Source organism: Notamacropus eugenii, chromosome 5, assembly GCF_028372415.1.
Source record: "Notamacropus eugenii isolate mMacEug1 chromosome 5, mMacEug1.pri_v2, whole genome shotgun sequence".
In the NCBI taxonomy this organism is placed as follows: Eukaryota; Metazoa; Chordata; class Mammalia; order Diprotodontia; family Macropodidae; genus Notamacropus; species Notamacropus eugenii.
The window spans coordinates 355,928,317-355,945,740 of record NC_092876.1 but is presented as its reverse complement, the minus strand read 5'-3'; the positions used below and the strand labels follow the sequence as shown (position 1 = coordinate 355,945,740).

Below are 17,424 nucleotides of genomic sequence, written 5' to 3'. Positions count from 1 at the left end.
ACTTCAAGTTGTTGAAAGACTGTAATGTAAAAGGACAAGACTTGTTTTGCTTGGACTCCAAGGAGAAGGTAGATTTTTTTAACTCAACTTAAGGACACATTTTCTAATGATTAGAACTGTCTAGATTGGGATGAACTAGCTGAGGGGGTATTGACTCCCCCATTACTGAATGTCTTCAAATAAAAGCAAGATCATCATTAATAATGAGTAGTCACAGAGAGTTCCTCCTTAGGTATGACATCCCATCCAACCCTGAGATTCTACGATTCTTTGATTTTCTTAGCATGTTGTCTCATCTCCACAGTTGACTGAAAGGCACCAAGAATACAAGATCCTGTTGAAATTCTGTGTTGGTTATGCATATATATGTACATGAATACATACATACACACATATGTATATTTTGTCCTTCATTTTCAAAGAGGACCAATGACATCATGGGTGATGTTGTATGTGAATTTAAGAGAGGCTGAATTGCACAAAGTCTTCAGTTTCACTTTCTCCTTCTGAATCCAGTGGAAAGACAAAAGTCAGGTTGATTGGTGATGGCCTGGGATTCAATGCATGATCCTGGTATATTTGATGCCTAAACAAATTCTAAGCACTCCATAGAGCCTGCTTCAGCTACCTTCATGGCTGTTGGAACAAATGACTTATCCTCCCATTCCACTGGGGAAAGTCTTCATATACTTGGGGTAGACATCCCCCATCGAGGTGGAGAACCTGTGGCCTTCAAGGGCACATGTGGCCCTCTAGGTCCCTGGTGTGACCTTTTGACTGAGTCTAAGTTTTACAGAACAAATTCTTTTATTAAGGAGATTTATTCTGAGAAGTTTGGATCTAGTCAATGGGCCACATGTGGCTTCCAGGCCGCAGGTTCTTTACCCCTGTTAACTCACCACTGGATTTGAGGCTTGTTGGTTACCCTTGACCTGTTTTAGCCCATCTACAGAGTGTGACCACTGCACATACTACAACTTTTTGGAGCCACAGTTAAGAGATGAGTGAATTAGGTGGGCCAAAGGAGGATGAGCATTCAGGAAAAGGGTTCAGCAAGCCCCTACATCAGAGGTGCAAATCTTCCTGCACACTGTGTGTGTGTGTGTGTGTGTGTGTGTGTGTGTGTGTGTGTGTGTGTGTGTGTGTGTGTGTGTAATTTGACTTGGTATAGCAAAACATACCCTTCAGGGTTCTTCTCCAACAACATGTCCCCATGCACATTGAAAACATACAATATTCCTTGATAGATGCAACCACAATGATGACTTTTTTGAATGATCAGTATCACAACTCACAGAACAAAAAGATTTATGAAAAGTGCTTGTCTTTGTCAGCGAAGATGTCTAATACAGAGTACCTAACTGAAAAGGGGTTCCCTATAGATGGTGAAATCAGAGGACCTGCTATCCCAGGTTCTTAGATCTGCTTTTCTAAAAGGAAAGGCAACTCTTGAGGGGTCAACAATCTCTTAAATCAAGCACATATATATATCATTCACTTAGTTCAGGAGGAAAAGTCAGTACCCTGAACTTCAGAGAAAATATAGAGAAATGCAGATCAACACAGTGCTTCCAGCTGCCTGACATAAGTAAAACATATACAGGTCAACAGACAGATAACTATCTGACCATCCACACATAGTTAGCAGAGAGAGAAGCACCAATACTTGAGTTTTCAGGGCTGGGTATGGGAGGGGGCTCCTTAGCAGCTTCCAGAGTCTGGCCAAACAAACACTTCTAATGAGTAAGCCCCAAAATAAAACTTCACCTCGGAGTATTTACACATTTTTCAGAGCCAAAGGGCATCACAACCCTTGAGAACCGTGCTTCATTAGAAAATTAACAAAAGATGTGGGCCTCACCTAATCAAGCTCCCCTTAATGGGAAGGCCCCTTAATGGGTGGGGAAGATCTTCTTGAATCACATTAAAATAATTAACAATACAAATGCATACACTGTTTCTAGTTAAAGACTCTTGATTAATTCAATCAAAAGCAAGATTCAATCAGAGGCACTTGATTATGCTAAAGCAAAAACAACAAAAGCATACTTTGCTTGCCATTACACTGATCCTGGTTGTACAGAATGTGGCATGTGGTGAGGTCGGCTTTCTATTAATTTAGTCCATCAGTACATTGTGACCCCCAAATTCCAACACGACAAAGAGAAACTGAGGCAAGACTTGAAGTAGTTTTAATTTATTAGAGAAATTGGTGGTCCCTAAGAAACTGGATCCAACACTCTCCTCTGCAGTCAAGGATCCCTCTACCCCACAGTTTGCTTCTTTCATAGCACCTGAAGGGATGCCCAAAACAGATTGAGGTGGTACAAGTGTTTGATTGTCCAATTCCAAAAGGGGAAATCCACATGATTGTCCAAAGGGGAATGTCCCTTAACTGCCAAACTTAAATCATCAGGTTTTTCACATGTATCAGTTATGAGTGTGTAGTCAGTGACTAGGCAACAAGATTCTAAGACTTTGCACTAGCATTTTATGAATATTAGGTACAAAAAAATAAAATAATAGGGGAAATTGGTTTTCTGGAAGGTAGAAGCTCTCAAAGTATATTCATATGAGTTGGGGGGAGGAAAGCAAATCTATCTTTATTCCTAACACAGGTTAATACTGGCCTAAATAACAAACTATAAATCTATATAATATAAATCTATCAGTTAAAGGCAATATAATCATCAATACATGGATATTATCATCAGTAGACAGAGGGTCAATTAATTTCAACCTACATAATTCTTATTCTAACAATTAATTCTATCATATTTATCTTATTTGTAGACAATCACTGGTACTAGTAAATCATGATGAACTGAGTAAATACTGATTGACTAGGAATATTGAAATTATTTTCACATCTGTCCTTGACAGACACTATGGATAGACAATTAATCAGAACTGGAATTAAAAAGAAAAGTGGGGTGGATTGCATTTGGGAAGATTATACAAACTTTAGAATCCCAAGATGTTTTCCTGACACAGACCCCATATTTTTCCAACACTTTTTAAAGGGATTTTATATGGCTATGAATTATAGAATACCACAGTATCTGAAGAATAGGAAACTCAAAGGTCAACAGAGAGAATATATACATATATATATGTATATATTAGGGAGTAGGATAAAACTACTAATGATTTACAGATTAATTTGAATATCTCCTGAATGCTGGAGCTTATAATGTTTTATGTAATGAAAGAGGGAGGAGAAGAAAAATTGGAACCCTTTAAGGCTCTTTATGTCTGTGTTTAGCAGACTCACTTTGAATATACCAATCATGTATAAGATGGTTAAAGATCACAGGAGTTGCTAAAATTGCTTTGGTTCACTTATGGGTTCATTAGTGATGTTCATCAGTTATTTCAGCTGTCTCTCTACTTTTTCTTCTGGGGGAAGGGATCTGGTTTGATTCTACTGCCTTAGGATGTGTTCTGTATCATAGGAGGGAGTCATCAGATGGATTAGATCACAGACTTATTAAAATATTGAAGTCAATGGCTCTCTTTTTTGTCAAGAAAATAAGGATGCAGCACAGTTGTGACTGCCCCATTTTAAAAACAAGGACATTGAGATACAAAAATCTTATTCGGACAACAGTAGCCATGACTATAGTATGCTATCCTTTGGGTTTCCTTTAGACAATGTCCTCAATACCTCATCTAGTACTTGTTTTTGCTTCTAGAAATTGATACTCTTGCACCCTGCTCCTTTTCTGCCAGGTTGTCTGACCCCAGGCCATGGACTGCTCACTTAGGGATGTATATACAAGGTAATGCCAAGTTTGTCTCTCCAGTGAGAAGAATTGTGGTTCATGAGTACTATAATAGCCAAACCTTTGACTATGATATTGCCCTGCTGCAGCTGAGCACTGCTTGGCCTGAAACCATGAAGCAGTTAATTCAGCCAATATGTATTCCTCCCATTGGACAGAAAGTACACAGTGGAGAGAAGTGTTGGATAACAGGCTGGGGAAGAAGGAATGAAGCAGGTGAGCAGACACTCATTCATTGCCCCTCCCGCCTAGCTGTCCTTTAGTACCTTGAGCAAGATGATCTAATAAACCCACTGATAGCCTTCCTAATACCTTCGCCTCCCAGTTCATCAGCCTACTCAAATCCCATGACCTACATTTCTATTTCATTTCTGCCTCCCACAATGATGATTATACATTAGATATTGCCATCTCGCATAATGTCCACTTCCTTGATCAACTCTGAAGTTCTTTCTCTCATAATAATTTATGTATCCACTCTTCCTTTCCTTTACTCATTGTATTAAAATTGTATCTTGCTCTGGTCCCCCTGACCACTTGCTCTCCTTCTAGTCGGTAAATTTTAGCAAGAAATAAGATCTGTTAAGAGGAATCTTAAGATTAAGACCAAAAGAACATAATTCACAAATTGCATCATATATCAACTAACATGCATATCCTAATAATATGTGCTGAATCAGGGGAAACCACCTAGATGTTGCTTGTCAAGGCTTCTGGTCCTGTGATATGTAGATTCCATACAAAACCTAGACCTCCAGAGCTCCAGATCAGCAGAATATCAAAAAGGTGCTGATAACTTTGAGATGATGACTTTGAAGTTTTACCAATAGCTTTGAGAAGATTTATGTATCTTATTGAACTTACCCCCAAGGTGGCACAGATAAGAGCTGGTCTGTTTCCTCCAAAAATCCTGCAAAAATGAGACCTCAAACTCCTGTGCCTCTCCTCCCACCCCACCCCGCTCCCAATTCTAATCCATGGTTCTGTGAATGATATTCTCTGCCTTTCCCTATCCTTATTCTCTTCCCCATGCAATCTGCCCTCACTATCCCATCCCCCTGTTTCTGAGCTGCCTTCTGCCCCTGTGCCATTTCACTGCTTGTCTCTATGCCTCATTAAAATGTAATTGCTGTCTGTTTCCCGTTGTCAATCGTAGTCTTGCCTGGTGAGTACCCAAAGAATTGGGTGTGCCTATCCCTATTTCATAATATTATGATCTAATTATCAGTTCACTCCTCCTAAAGCTATTCTCCATCATCACCACTACCTTAATTCCCTTCACTCATCCCTGTATTCCTGGATCACCACTCCTGTGCTGTCTTTTACAGTCCTGACCCTGTAGTTTAATATAGTCTTTTATCCTTGAGTCTTTGGCCTCTTTGCTCTACTATCATTACTCCTGTTTTCTCAAACCTTAATCTTGGGTTACCTCTGGTAGATAGACAGACAGACAGATAAGTAGATAGCTAGATAGCTAGATGGACAGACAGATGCAGATAGATAGATAGATGGATGGATAGATAGATGGATAGATGACTAGATGGACAGACAGACAGATAGATAGATAGACAGACAGAGTAATAGAGCATTTATTAAGTGCTAGACGTAGTTCTCCACCATTAACCTTCTCTGTTATTATTCGTTGTTCAGTACTGCTGGAAAAAGTATGGTGTAGCTGAATGAAGTGCTATACTTGGAGTTAGGAAGACCCAGGTTCAAATCTCATAACCAGCTGTATGGCCTTGAGCAAATTATGCATCCTCTTTTGGCCTCAGTCCCTCATCTGTAAAATCAGGGATTTGGACTAAATGGCCTCTTAGGTCCCCTTCAGGTTTAAATCTTTGATCCTGAATTCATATAACAATGCCATCTTGATCTACTTCAACTTTGTGTTATCTAATCTCAACTGAATTCTCACTACTGACTGCATAGCAATTCTTCCAGTGCACCTTCTCACTCCAAACCTTATATTCCAAACTTTCTGACTGCTTCTCAAGTGTGTTATAGTGGGGATTCCCTTCACACATAGGTTGGACTAGATAGCCTCTAAGGTTGCTTGCAAGTATCAAAGTCTATGATTCTAAGATTTTCTTTACTCCCTAAACCCCCTATGCCACTGTCCATTTCCTTTCAGCATATGATCTTATGTCCTACTTTATTTTATAAAAAATTGAAGCCATGAGCTGTGAAATTTTTTTTATGCTCTGTTCAATATCTCAAAACTCACACAATAATTCTCCTTTCTTTTCCCTTTTGCTCCTGTCATTAGAAGATGTGCTTTTTCTTTTTTCTTAAAGCAAATTCCTCTGCTTGCATCATTTCAAGGAACTTTGCTCCCTCGATCATTTGGTTTCTCCATCCTTCGCTCTGCCTACTATTTCTTTTTCTGATGTCTATAAACACATCCCCCTCCTGTATGCTAAAACAACCATAAAACCTTTTCTTTAATATTCCTTCCACTCAGTCTCTCAGCTAAACTCCTAGAAAGTTCTCCTTGAGGGTACTTCCTCACCTACCAAACACTTCTGAGTCTCTTTCAATCTAGCTTTTGAACCCTATAACTCGACTGAAACTCCTCTCTCTAATGTGATTGGCGAAGTTCTATTACAACCAATTGCCTTTTCTTAGTCTTAAGCTTCTGACACTGTTGTATACCCCCTGTCTTGGATAGTCTTTCCTTCCTTGGCTTTTGGGGCACTACCTTCTCTGGTTTCTCCTAAGAATTATAGTAATTGACATTTTTTTATATAAAGTATTATGGTTGACAAAGCACTTAGCATGCAGTTTATCATCTTATATCATACAACAGTCCTGGTAGATGTTGTAGGTATTATTATACTCACTTTAGAGATGAAAAAACAACCTGAAATACATTAAATGGCTTGTTTGGGGATCACATCCATCCTTCGTATAGTTGCAAAAATAACTTCTTAAGACACATATTTAATCATGTCATTTCCCTGATCCTCTCAGTTTTTGATGCTCTTTTCTTACTTTTCTTCAAGTCATTGAGCAACTGACACTATGCTAAATGCTGGGGATACAAAGAAAAGTAAAACACAATACCTGCTTTCAAAAAACCAGTCTAATGACAGAGACAACATGAAAAGAAACTATCTACAAATAAGATATGCAAAGAATAAATTGGAGATAATCTCAATAGGACATTTGTCCCATCAACCTACGATCCATATTTGTATAAATGTATGTCAGTTAAGAGAATGCTCATGTATAGAAGCCATACATGAGGGAGCATACAGATAATGTGTGACCATCGATGTCCCTTCAAACATCTGGCCTCCAGATGACCAATCTCTTCACTTCTCATAACCTATACTTTCATTTCACACATAGAACATATCAGTCATGTCCCTTTTCTCCTCAGACATTTACTAGTTGTGTGACCCTGGGCAAGTCATTTAACCTTGTTTGCCTCAGTTTCCTCAACTGTAAAATGAGCTAGAGAAGGAAATGACAAATCACTCCAGTATCTTTGCCAAGAAAACTCCAAATGGAGTCATGAAGAGTTGGACATGACTAAAATAACCCAACAATACCACCAACGGCAGTATTTATATATTACTTCAAAAATGAGACCTCAAACTCCTGCCCTTGAACCCTCTGCCTTCTCCATTGAATCCATGCTGCTGAATGCTCCCAACTCTATTCCATGGTTACATGAGGACATTGTGTTCATGGTCCCTTCTTAACTTTTTTTTTGTTCAATGGTTCACTTGTGTCCAGTTCTTTATGATCCCGTGGACCAGCACATAGGATTTTTGTGGAAAAGATACTGGAGTAGTTTACCATTTCCTTCTCCACTGGATTAAGGAAAACAGAGGTTTAGTGACTTACTCAGGGTCACGTAGACACTAAGAATCTGAGGGCAGATTTGAACTCAGGCTTTCTGACTCCAGCTCTAGTACTCTATCCACTGGACCACCTAACTGCCATCTTAACTTACAGGTCAATAAGTGATTCTGATCAACAATTCTAAAGTGGAGAAAGAGGAGTGTGTGTGTGTGTGTGTGTGTGTGTGTGTGTGTGTGTGTGTGTGTATGTATTTTATTCTTGTCTTCTACTTCCCACTTTTTTCTTCCTAGATAGCAAAGGTTCCACAATTCTGCAGCAAGCTGAAGTTGAGCTTATAGACCAAACTATATGTGTTTCCACATATGGAATTGTTACTTCCCGGATGCTTTGTGCAGGTGTAATGTCTGGGAAGAGAGATGCTTGCAAAGTAAGTAATCAAAGTTCTTTTGTCTCAGAGCACACTATACTTTCTGAGGCATGTTAGCATATTCTAGCCTCCTTCCGAAGTCCATGAAGTGACCTGGGCAAGAGTGACTCATATTATTGGGGACTAGAATCTGAGTTTCTTTTGTCTAGTTCAATGTGTTTTCCTTTATTGTTTAGTCAATTAGTCATGTCCAACTCTGTGACCCCATTTGGGATTTTCTTGGCAAGGATACTGGAGTATTTGCCTTTTACTTCTCCAGCTCATTTTATGCATGAAGAAACTGAGACAAACAGGGTTAAGTGACCTGCCTAGGGTCACACAGCTAGTATCTGCGGCTGCATTTGAATTCAGATCCTCCTGGCCTGGTTCCCTATCCACTGAATCACCTAGCTTTATACCTTAACTGTTTTTTCTGCTCTGAGGTGACAGGAGAAATCTAAGATACAGAAAGATCAAATGATTTGCTGGATGTCCCACATCTTAATAGTGAACTGGGACTAGAATTCTTGTCTCTTAACTTCAAGTACAGAGACATTTCTTTTTTTCCTTTATGCTACATTGTTTCTGATCAATCAATCAATCAATAATATTTATTAAGCACCTACTATGTGCCAAACACTGGGTGCTAGGAGGCTGGAGAGACTGGCAGTATGAGACTTTGATTTTCTCACCACCCAGCTCAGGGTAGAAAAGGGCTATTATCCGTACATGCTAGCATGCTTTTAAGGAAATGTGTTCCCTTATTAGAAGCATCTTGGTGCCAGAGTGCTCTTTATACTAAATAACACAGTTCTGTTTCAACTCTGAATCATGGTTAATGCAGAGAGTTGTGTGCTAACTTTTCAAAATTAAATGTGTAACCTTAGGCAAGTCACTTCATTTCTCTGGTCCTCAGTTTGCTTTCTTTGTAGAATGAGGTGATTGACTTATATCGAGATAAGGTTCCTTTTATCGAGATAAGGTTCCACTTTAATGTTGCTCCTCTTGATAAAATATGGTTCCCTTTCCCAAGGTCAGACAGAATCAAAGTAGTGCTCCAGGTCTTCATTCATTCATCCCATTTATTACAATTGGATAGGTGGTAGTTGTCACTGGGAATGAAAGGACAACCTGGCTGAGCCCATGGGCACTGATGCCATTGGGGGCACATCAGAAAAATAGTCCCCTGACCCTTACCTTCCTGGTTAGTGCCCAAGGAGACCTGAAAAGAGAAGAGAAGACCTACCAGGTAGTTGTCAGAAGGAAAGGGGAATTTTTCACAGTGCCTTAACTCATTTGTCTGCACAACTCCAATTGCCACGTTCTTAAAAGTCACCTTAGATACCTTTTCTGGCATACAAGGAATGGGCTGCTAACCCCAAATCTAGGGCCTCAGTCTATGTTACAAAGGTGGGGAACCTGTGACCTTGAGGCCACATGTGGTGTTCGAGGTCCTTGGGTTCAGCTTTTTGACTAAGTCCAAGTTTTACAGAACAAATCTTTTATTAAGGGGATTTGTTCTGTAAAGTTTGGATTCAGTCAAAGGGTCTCACTTTAGGAACCAGAGGGACACATGTGGCTCAAGGTCACAAGTTCTCCACCCCTGGGAGAAAGGGCGCAGGATCAGACCAGGATTCAAATAGGTGTTCTGCCAGTTTCTATTGGTGGAAATTTGGGCAAGTCACTTAAACTACTTTGATTCTTAGTTTCTATATCTGTAAAAGAATCAAATTTTCTCCAAAGTCCTTCAAAATTTTTAAATCCTCCTACTTTCTAAATTTAAGGTGATAATGGCTCAGACAGCAGATTAGATCAAGTAAGTAATTTGGTGTGAAGAAAATCCCTGAGTTAATCTAAACCTATTTGTCTCACTATCCACAGTGACCATAAATCAGGTACATGAGTGATAGGAGGAAAAGTTGCCTTATGCTAGTGAGACAGGTTTGATTTCTGAGTTTTCACAACCTTGGGATCCCACAGAGTTACAATAACCCATTGTCATAAAAAGAATCAAATGCAATTATGATTCAAAGAAACGATACTAGAACAAACATTCCAGAATAAGGGTTGAACCCGTGATTTCACTGGTATAGGGAACTCCCCCTGCTAATGCAGATCAGCATTATCTCTACCGTTTTTAATCTTAGGGAGCTGTCCCCAGCACTAAAAGGTTAGGTGACTTGCCCAGGTCATTCCAACTTTGAGATCAGTTGTCTATCCACTATTCCATGATGCCTCTGAGAGCAAGCAGTTCATAGATTCATAACCACCTGCACCTTAATACTGGGCAGATGGAAACTCAAAACCTCCTAAACATCAAGCATCTTCAGTTGAAGGAAGTCTGTCATCAATGTCACAAGCAAAGGTGAGCCGACATTTAAAGGCTCATTTTCCTTCTCAATATCTCAGTGACACATCAAAAAACTGTATTAGCCAAGAGAAATGTGGTCAGAAAAATGCCTAAACTAGATTACTTTTGAAATAAATGCTCTTAAAACATTAATAAAAACAATTAATTGTTTGTGGGACACATGTGGCTGATACAGACATGATCTTATTGCAGGGAGATTCCGGTGGACCTTTATCATGTCAAAGAAAAAGTGATGGAAAATGGATTTTGACTGGCATTGTTAGCTGGGGACGTGGATGTGGAAGAGCTGACTTTCCTGGTGTTTACACAAGGGTGTCAAATTTTGTTCCCTGGATTCACAGATATGTACCTTCTCTTTTGTAATGCTGGATATGATTGCCCTGAAATTTTGAATGTGCACTACGTGAGAAAACCATTAAAATGATTTAGTAATTACTAACAGTGCACGTCCATTTTTCCTCAGGAAATGTTATAGTTCACATGCACACTGCTGGATTACAGATAGAGGGTTTTATTCATTTATTTATGCTGTTTTATTCAGATAGAATTTTCCTGTCAGCATTCATTCATTCATTCATTCACTAACTCTTTCATTCAATAAACATGTATTTAGCACTTATTGTGTATGAGGCACTATGGTAGACCAGGGCCAAAATGATAAATAGAACACCAAACCTTTTGTCAATGAACCTTTCACCTCTTTGTGTACCCATAAATACATGTGCTTGCTCCCATGCTTTTTTCCTGTACTGAGAGAAGCAGAATCAGAGGACAGAGACAGAGACACAGAGACACAGAAAGAAAGAGACAGAGACATACACAGAGACACACAGAGAGAAACAGAGAGAGAGAGAAGAAGAAGACAAAGAAGAGGAAGGAGGAGGAGGAAGACCAAAGACAGAATCTTGAAGATATCCTTACTCAAGGAAATTACCAAAGGAGACAGAAAAGTGGTCAAAAAGATAAGAGGAAAGTCATGAGAAGGTGAGAAACCAATGAAGGAAGAGGTATCAGGAAAGAGAAGACATGGTTCACTATGTCAAATGCTTTACGTAGATCAAGGATTCTGAGAACAGAAAAGGACCTATTGGGGTTAATGATAAGCTTTCCAGGAACCTTCAAGAGAGCTGTTTCATTGTGGGAGAGGGAGGGGATGGAAGCCAGATTGTAAGGTGAAGAGTTTTGAAGAGTGAATAGTGAGGAAGTAAAGACAATAAGTGTCAATTATTCTCTCTAGAAGTTCATTTGTGAAATGGAGAAGAGAGATTTGACAACTTTAGGGTGGCAAGGTCAAAGGAACTTTTTCCTTTCTTTAGGCAGCTGGGTGGTGCAATGGGTAGAATGTTGAACTTAGAGTCAGGAAAACCCAACTTCAAATCCTGCCTGAGACGCATACTAGCTTTGGGCAAGTCATTTAGCCTCTCTCATCTTCTGGTTCCTCATCTTAATAGGAATAAAAATAGCACCTATCTCTTTGGGTTGTTGTGAGGATTAAATGAGCTGTCATATGTGAAACACTTTGGAAGCAAAGCGCTACATAAATGTTAATTATTCTTATCATCATTGTCATTATCCTCATTAGGATAATGTGCATGTTTGTAGGCAGAGAAGAAGAATCATTTAACTGTCATAGAACTGGAAGAAGGCATCTAGGTGGTACAGTGGATAGTGCTGGGCTTGTAGTCTGGAAGACTCGTCTTCCTGAGTTCAAATCTGACCTTAGACACTCGCTGTGTGACTCTGGGCAAGCCACTTAACCTTGTTTGCCTCAGTTTCCTCATCTATAAAATGAACTGGAGATGGAAATGGCAAACTATGACAGTATCTTTGCCAAGAAAACCCCAAGTGGGGTCATGAAGAGACTGAAATGACTGAATAACAAAGATCTGGTCTTCTGATAGTGTGTATTTTCAGTTTTTGAAAGTATTCTGTTTTTTTTTTTTATGTTCTCAGTTTTATTAGCATATAATTATGTAGGAAGTGTTTTGATTATTTTTTATTTCTTCTGATTTTGTTTAGATTTTACCTTGTTCATTTCCTGTTTTATTGATCTGATTTGCTGCCTTCTTGGTTTAGATTAGCTAAAGGTTTATTCATTTTATTAGTCTTTCAAAGAACCAGCTATTTTGTCATTTCTATTTTTTGTTTCCAATTGATTTCTCTTCTAATTCTCAATATCTCCTCTTTTGTGCTGATTTTATGTTTGTTTATTGACTTTTTATTTTTTAAATGCAACTTCAGGTAATTAATTTTTGCTTTTTCTATTCTTGTGTTTGTAGGGATATGATTTTTCCACTGAGAAATGTGTTAGCTGCATCCCAGAAATTTTAGTATGCTGTTTCGACATTATTGTTTTATTTTACATAATTATTAGTTGTTTCCTTATTTGTTTTTTGACTCATTATTTAGGATTTTACTGTAAAGTTCAATTGGAGTTCATGTTTTTTGTTTGTGGTCCCTGAATCAATGACTGTTTTTGTTGTGTTATGGTCTATAAGGGAAGCATTAATTATTTCTGCCTTTTTGCATTTGTTTGTAATATCTCTGTGCCCTAATACATGGTCAGTTTTTGTGAAAGCTCCATGTGGTACTGAGAAATGTGTATTTTTTTTTTTTGCTGTCTTACTTAAGAAACAAAAAGTCAAAAAGACTTTTACCTCTAGTTTCTCCAACAATTTAGTTTTGCATTTTCTGTTTTGTTTATTTTTCTGTTTGATTTAGCCCAAACTGAGAGGGATATTGAAGTCTTCATTACAGTTTTGTTACTGTCTATGTCTTACTGTAGCTCGGTTAATAATTCCTTTATAAATTTGCCCTTTATAAAAAGGCATTTAAATGTATAACTGATATTTGTTTGCTGTCTATGGTTCCTTTCAGTACAATATAATTTCCTTGTTTATACTTTTTTATTGTTTGTCTTTAGCTTTTCATATAGCATGATTGCAGCTCCTACTTTTTTGGATTTACTGGATGCATAGCAAACTTTTTCCTATCCCTTTTGTTTTATTTTTTATATGTCTTTGTTTTTCAAATGAAATTTTTTTTTTTTGGTAAGCAATGGATTGCAGGATTCTGTTTTCTTAACCTATCTCTCTTTTTCATTTTATTAGATTATTTAATCCATTCACATTTAAAGTTATGAGAGTTAGGTTTATATTTTCCTCCATTTGTTTGAATATTTTTTTCATTACACTTTTCCTCCCATTTGCTGAAAATACAGTACTACATCTCTTCACTTAATATATTTTAGTCTTGTTTTGCTCAATCCTTCCCACTGATTTGCTGTTCTTTCTCTTGGGAGTTTTGATTATTAGCTCCTTTGTCTTTCCCCATTTTATCTGATTATCTGATTTCCCCCCCTTTCTTTCCTGTCAATCAGATAGATATCCCCTTCTCCTCATCCTTGTCAACTAGTCCTGTTCATTAGTTTTTAAAATTTCATTTTTTTCACATGCTTCCAGTAAGGATTCCTCTCCTTTACCCTCTTCCTTTTCCACCTTCTTTCTGTCTACTCTGGACTCTCCTTCTTTGGTTCATGACCTCACACTCATCTAGTCCTATGTTCTCTACATTCCTTATGAAGTAAAAACTTCTGAGGTATCCATGATTTGATACATAGTAAATTTCAAGCAGTTCTTTCTCAGGCCTTATAGAGCTTATCTCACAAATTTCCCTTTTATATTGTGCCTCACTCCCAGAAAAAAAAAATCCAATTCCTGCAGGTGACAAAGACGGCATTGTTCCATGGAAGGCCCTCTCTACCCCACACCCCTGATTATGCAGCCTATCTCTGATCTATGCCCTACTGTTGATAAATTCTTCCCTATTTTTCTTAAAATTTCCTATTTGGAGCTTCTCCTCTCATTCTCCTAGGCTCTAGTTGCAGCCAGAAGTTTCCACTCCCTCCCTCTGGAAGTGGGTCAAATGGTCTACTCAAGTACCAAATGCCCACAGACAATACCCAGTACATGGTCCCCATCTCCCTTCCCAGAACATCTCTCATCACCCACAGGAGCATCCAACAGTGGAGCTCCCTTTCACCATCCAAACAAGGCCTCCCTCTTTCCCTTTCCAATTTCTCTCCCACCCCTCTTTCTCATCTTTAGATTCTTCTTTTCCTGAAAGTTCACAGGGATCACACTCTCCTCACTGCTAACCCTTGATTTGACCTAGGCATATCACAGATTCCGCTCCATTACCCTCCTCTCTTCCCCCCTTCTATGTACCCTCTATTTTGTAAGGTAGACAAAAGACACTGATTCACCTTTGGTGAAGTGTTGTAATGTTCTTTCCATAATGCCCTGTGCCCCCCTCTTCATATTACCTCCATCTGACTTCAGCCTTCACCCTCTCTCTTTGTATACATTTAGAAAGAAGTCTCTTGGTGGATCTCTCTGCTGTCACTGTTGCTGCCACTGCCCTTGGCTGGTGCATTCATTTATCTCTCCTGAATTTCTGTTGTCTGAGATGTTCAAAAAGCAAATAATTTCTTCAGACCTGGTTTTCTTTCTAAGAATATTTTACATATCTCTATATTACTGAACATCTATCTTTTTTCCTTTATGGTTAAACTCACATTTATAGAGTAGTTCACCATGGCCTATACAAGACGTGGGGAATCTGCAATCTCAAGGCTGCATGTGGCCCTCTAGGTCCTCAAGTGTGGCCTTTTGATTGAATCCAAACTTCACAGAATCAATCCTCTTAATAAAAGGATTTATTCCGTAAAACTTGGACTCAGTCAAAAGGCTACACCTGAGGATCTACAAGACCACAGGTTCCTCTCCCCTGGCTTACACTCTCAGTTCCACTGTTTTTTGGAACATATTATTCCATTTCCTCTTGCCTTTTCTGGTGGATATGGAACAATTTTTGTGTCATTCTAATTTCCTTTCCTTTGTATTTGAAGGTCTTTCTTCTTCTCACTTGTAGAATTTGTTCTTTCTGAATTGAATTGTTAAATTTAACCACCATATGTCTTGGAGTTTGAAGCATTGGGCTTTTTTTCTGGAGGCAATCTATCCGTGCTTTCAATTGGTATTTCCATTTCTGTGTTCACAAGTTCTGGGCAGTTTTCTTCTATTATATCTAGTGACCTGTTCTTCAGGGTTTTGGACTTACCAGATCATCTGGGAGACCAAAAATCCTTAAACTGTGTTTATACATCCTTTCTTGCTTGAAAAGAGACTGTCTTTTCTTTTAATGTTATTCTTTTTTGGCGTTTCTTCTCCTAGATTAGCTCTCACTTCTGCATATGTGCATTCCCAATCAGTTGTTCTCTTTTCCGTTTCTTTGGTGTGATTCCACTACAAATTCAAGTGTATTATTCTGCCACTATTTCTACTGTGAAAGCCATAAATTCTGCTCTAATAATTTTCACTGCTCTTTTAGACTGCAGTAGGCTGTGGTTCCATGTTCTTCTCGTATTCCACAGGGTCCTCTGTCTCATCAAATGTTGATTCATTTTCCTTTGTTTTGCTGTATTTGTTCATAGAGGCTTTTTTTACTAGATATAGAGGCCATTTTTTCCTGTTTTATTTATTTCCTTTTCTTGTTTTATTTATTTTATCTTATTACTTATTTATCTTATCTTTACTTATCTTAGTATTGTTTATCATTTACTTATGCTCAAGTTCTTTGATTTTTCTTCCTCTTGAGATGTTTGGAAATTCTAGTCTCTCCCTACCCTACTACTCACATCCTGACTCCTTCCTCTGTCATAATGTTTTCCCTTGGGACTAGATCTCAGAGCTTCTCCACCTCCACCTTTACTGGACAATTCATTGTTCACCAACCCACTGTTCTGCCCCAAGAAACCTTTGTGGGGACATAACTAGCCTCAGCTGGATGCTGAATTCTTTCCCTGTGTAGCTCCTTACATATGTTTTGTTTGCTCTGACCTGTTTTGTTGAATGAAGTCAGAAGTCAAACCATATAGAGTTAGGAAAGCGTTTTCAAGGAGTATAGCCACAAAAGGAGGGAGAAAGATGGTATGATATCTGGTGATGAAAGTTTTTGAGGATGAGAGACATGTTGACATATGTGTAAGCATTACAAAACATCTACTAGACAGTGAGAGATTGAAGATAAGTAATAGGGTAAGGGTGAGAGAGGGGTAATTTGCTGGAAGAGATGGGAAGGAATGAGATCCCTTGTGCAGGTAAAGAAGTTTGCCTTGGTAAGGAGTAAGGCTACCTCTTCATGTAGACAAGGGTGAAGGAGAAAGTAATAGTAGAAAGCATCTGTGTGATATGAGATGAGGAGAAAGGGAGAAGGAGTTCTCAGTGAAAAGCCTTAATTTTTTCAATAAAATATGAAGCAAGGCATTCAGTTGAGAGGGTGAGGAGAAGAAAAGTCATGTAAGTTTAGAGGAGGAATGAAAAGGCTTGGAAGTCCTGCTATAGTGAGTGAGATAATGAGTTCATCAAGGAGGTACAGAAGTATTGCCTAACAACCGAGAGAGCCCAACTGATGTTATGTAACGTACATTTATAGTAGATCTAGTCAAAATGGCTGCACGTCCTCTTCAGGAACAATGTTGATATGACCATGGTTCATGGTTTCTGAAACAGAGAGTGAGTGAGTAGGTGAGAGGATAAGGGGCAGTAGTTGATGGGGAGGTGCAGTTAATAAGCATTTATTAAGTGCTTACTATGTTCCAGGCATTGTGTCAAGTGCTTAGTGCATTCCAGGCATGTGCTAAGTGTTAGTCATATGAATACAAGTAGAAAGACAATCTTTACATTCAAAGGACTTAACATTGTGATGGGGGAACACAGTATAAAAAAGGAAGCTAGAAAGGGGTTGGAGTAGGGGGAAAGATAGAGGTTATGAGTAAAAAGTTATGGGTACTTCCAGGAAAAGGGAGTGTGGCAGAGGAAGTCTAGAACAGGGGTGGGGAACCTGTAGCCTCAAAGCCTCTTGTGACCTTCTAGGTCCTTGGGTATGGCCTTTTGACAGTTCAAATTTTACAGAACTAATCCTTTTATTAAGAGGATTTGTTCTGTGAAGTTCAGATTCAGTCACAGGGCTGCACTTGAGAACTTGGA

At 38.7% G+C, this 17,424-nt stretch overlaps 1 protein-coding gene across 1 annotated transcript in view; it reads left to right on the top strand.

Moving 5' to 3' along the window:
- TMPRSS7 (transmembrane serine protease 7) overlaps positions 1–10,777 on the top strand; it is an 86,733-nt gene extending 75,956 nt beyond the window's left edge. Inside the window, exons 16-18 of the mRNA XM_072617033.1 lie at positions 3,733–4,001; positions 7,889–8,025; positions 10,568–10,777. Coding sequence (XP_072473134.1) covers positions 3,733–4,001; positions 7,889–8,025; positions 10,568–10,738 — 577 coding nt within the window. The 3' untranslated portion in view covers positions 10,739–10,777. The remainder of the gene's footprint in view (positions 1–3,732; positions 4,002–7,888; positions 8,026–10,567) is intronic.
- Positions 10,778–17,424: the final 6,647 nt, after the last annotated feature.